Source organism: Pteropus vampyrus, unplaced genomic scaffold (genome assembly GCF_000151845.1).
Source record: "Pteropus vampyrus isolate Shadow unplaced genomic scaffold, Pvam_2.0 Scaffold306, whole genome shotgun sequence".
NCBI classification, from domain to species: Eukaryota; Metazoa; Chordata; class Mammalia; order Chiroptera; family Pteropodidae; genus Pteropus; species Pteropus vampyrus.
The window spans coordinates 588442-589788 of record NW_011889087.1 but is presented as its reverse complement, the minus strand read 5'-3'; the positions used below and the strand labels follow the sequence as shown (position 1 = coordinate 589788).

Below are 1347 nucleotides of genomic sequence, written 5' to 3'. Positions count from 1 at the left end.
GTGGACCTCATTGGTACCTGCTGGCCCCGGAGCCCTGCAGGGCAGCTTGTGGTTCGACCCTGCCCTGCCTATTTCTACGGTGTCCGCTACAACACCACAAGTAAGGGAGCATGTGGAGGGCAGACCATCTTCTGGGAGGTAGCACAGGATGGGGAGAGCTTGAGACTTGTTGGAGGTAGAGGAAATAATAATAATAATGACAATACCGATACCTTTTGTGGATACAGCCTCCATTTACCAAAGGCCAGCTCTGCTCTGCAGGGCACTCTGCTCATCGGGCTGATTCTCACAATATCCCTGGAAGACACTATGTATAACTCTATGATGCTAATTATATAACTAAGGCCTCTGAGGCTCAGAGGTTAGGGAACTTGCCCAAGGTCACCAGCTGGTAAGAGGTGAAGCTAGACTTGCATCCAGGTCTGTCTGACACTTTCTTCTGCAGTAAACAGACTGGGTTAGTCGGCTTCAGCCTCCAACATCTCCATGAAGTAGGGCAGGACTTGTCAGAATAGCCCCAACTTTGGGATGAGAACCCTGAGTTCAGAGATCTTACGAAGCCTGCCCAGGGCCCTCCAGCCAGGAGGTAGGGGACTCAGTTCTGGATCCACAGCCAGGGGGCTTGGCCTTGCATTCAGACTCACAGGTGAGGAGCGGGTGGGGAAGGACAGACCTAGGTCTGTTCAGATACTTGATCCTCATATAAACACCTCGCTCCCCTGAGGCCCTGAGCCTCTACCTCCAGGCTTTGCAGCTCCTTGCTATGCCACCTGTCACCCTCAGAATTAATTTGCTCTCCCCTGTCAATGACTCACAGCCTCTGCTTATCAAGAGAGCAGTAGCTGTAGGCCGGGGCCATGACCTGTGCAGGGAGGGTGGGGGCCCCAGGTGGGCCCTCAGGGTCTGGTGGGCCTGAGCTCAGAGCCCCAAGAGGGTACAGAGGGTGACCACAGACACCATATGTTTTACTCCAAGACACGCTGTGTGACCTTTAGCACAATTTTCTCCTCTTATATCCCTCTGGCCCCTGTCTGAGGAGGGAGAAGGTTGGATGGTATGGCTTCTAAGACTTTGTCCACATCAAAACTCCCAAGTTTCTTCTCCTGCCCCTCTCTCCTTTACCAGCTGGACTAATGGGGGTTAGGGTTAGAGGCTGCAGCCAAGCGGGGAGGGCCCTGGGTGGCGTTGGGACGGAGTTCGAACAGCCAAACCATGCGGCTTCACATGTCTGCAACCACAGCCCGGAATCCACAGAAGGAGAAAGATAGGAGGGGTGTGGGGAGGCTATTCCAGCAAGAGGAAGGGCAGAGGGACCTAAGAGAAAAGCATGGGGTGCACAGCGGGCCA

General features: G+C 54.2%; 1 protein-coding gene across 1 annotated transcript in view; it reads left to right on the top strand.

Annotated features, from left to right (window-relative positions):
* The window catches only part of LOC105303517 (corticotropin-releasing factor receptor 1), a 48732-nt gene that overhangs the window by 27449 nt on the left and 19936 nt on the right, over window positions 1-1347 (top strand). Inside the window, exon 3 of the mRNA XM_023521551.1 lies at window positions 1-100. This exon is cut by the window's left edge and continues 1 nt beyond it. Within this exon, the coding sequence (XP_023377319.1) occupies window positions 1-100 (100 nt within the window). The remainder of the gene's footprint in view (window positions 101-1347) is intronic.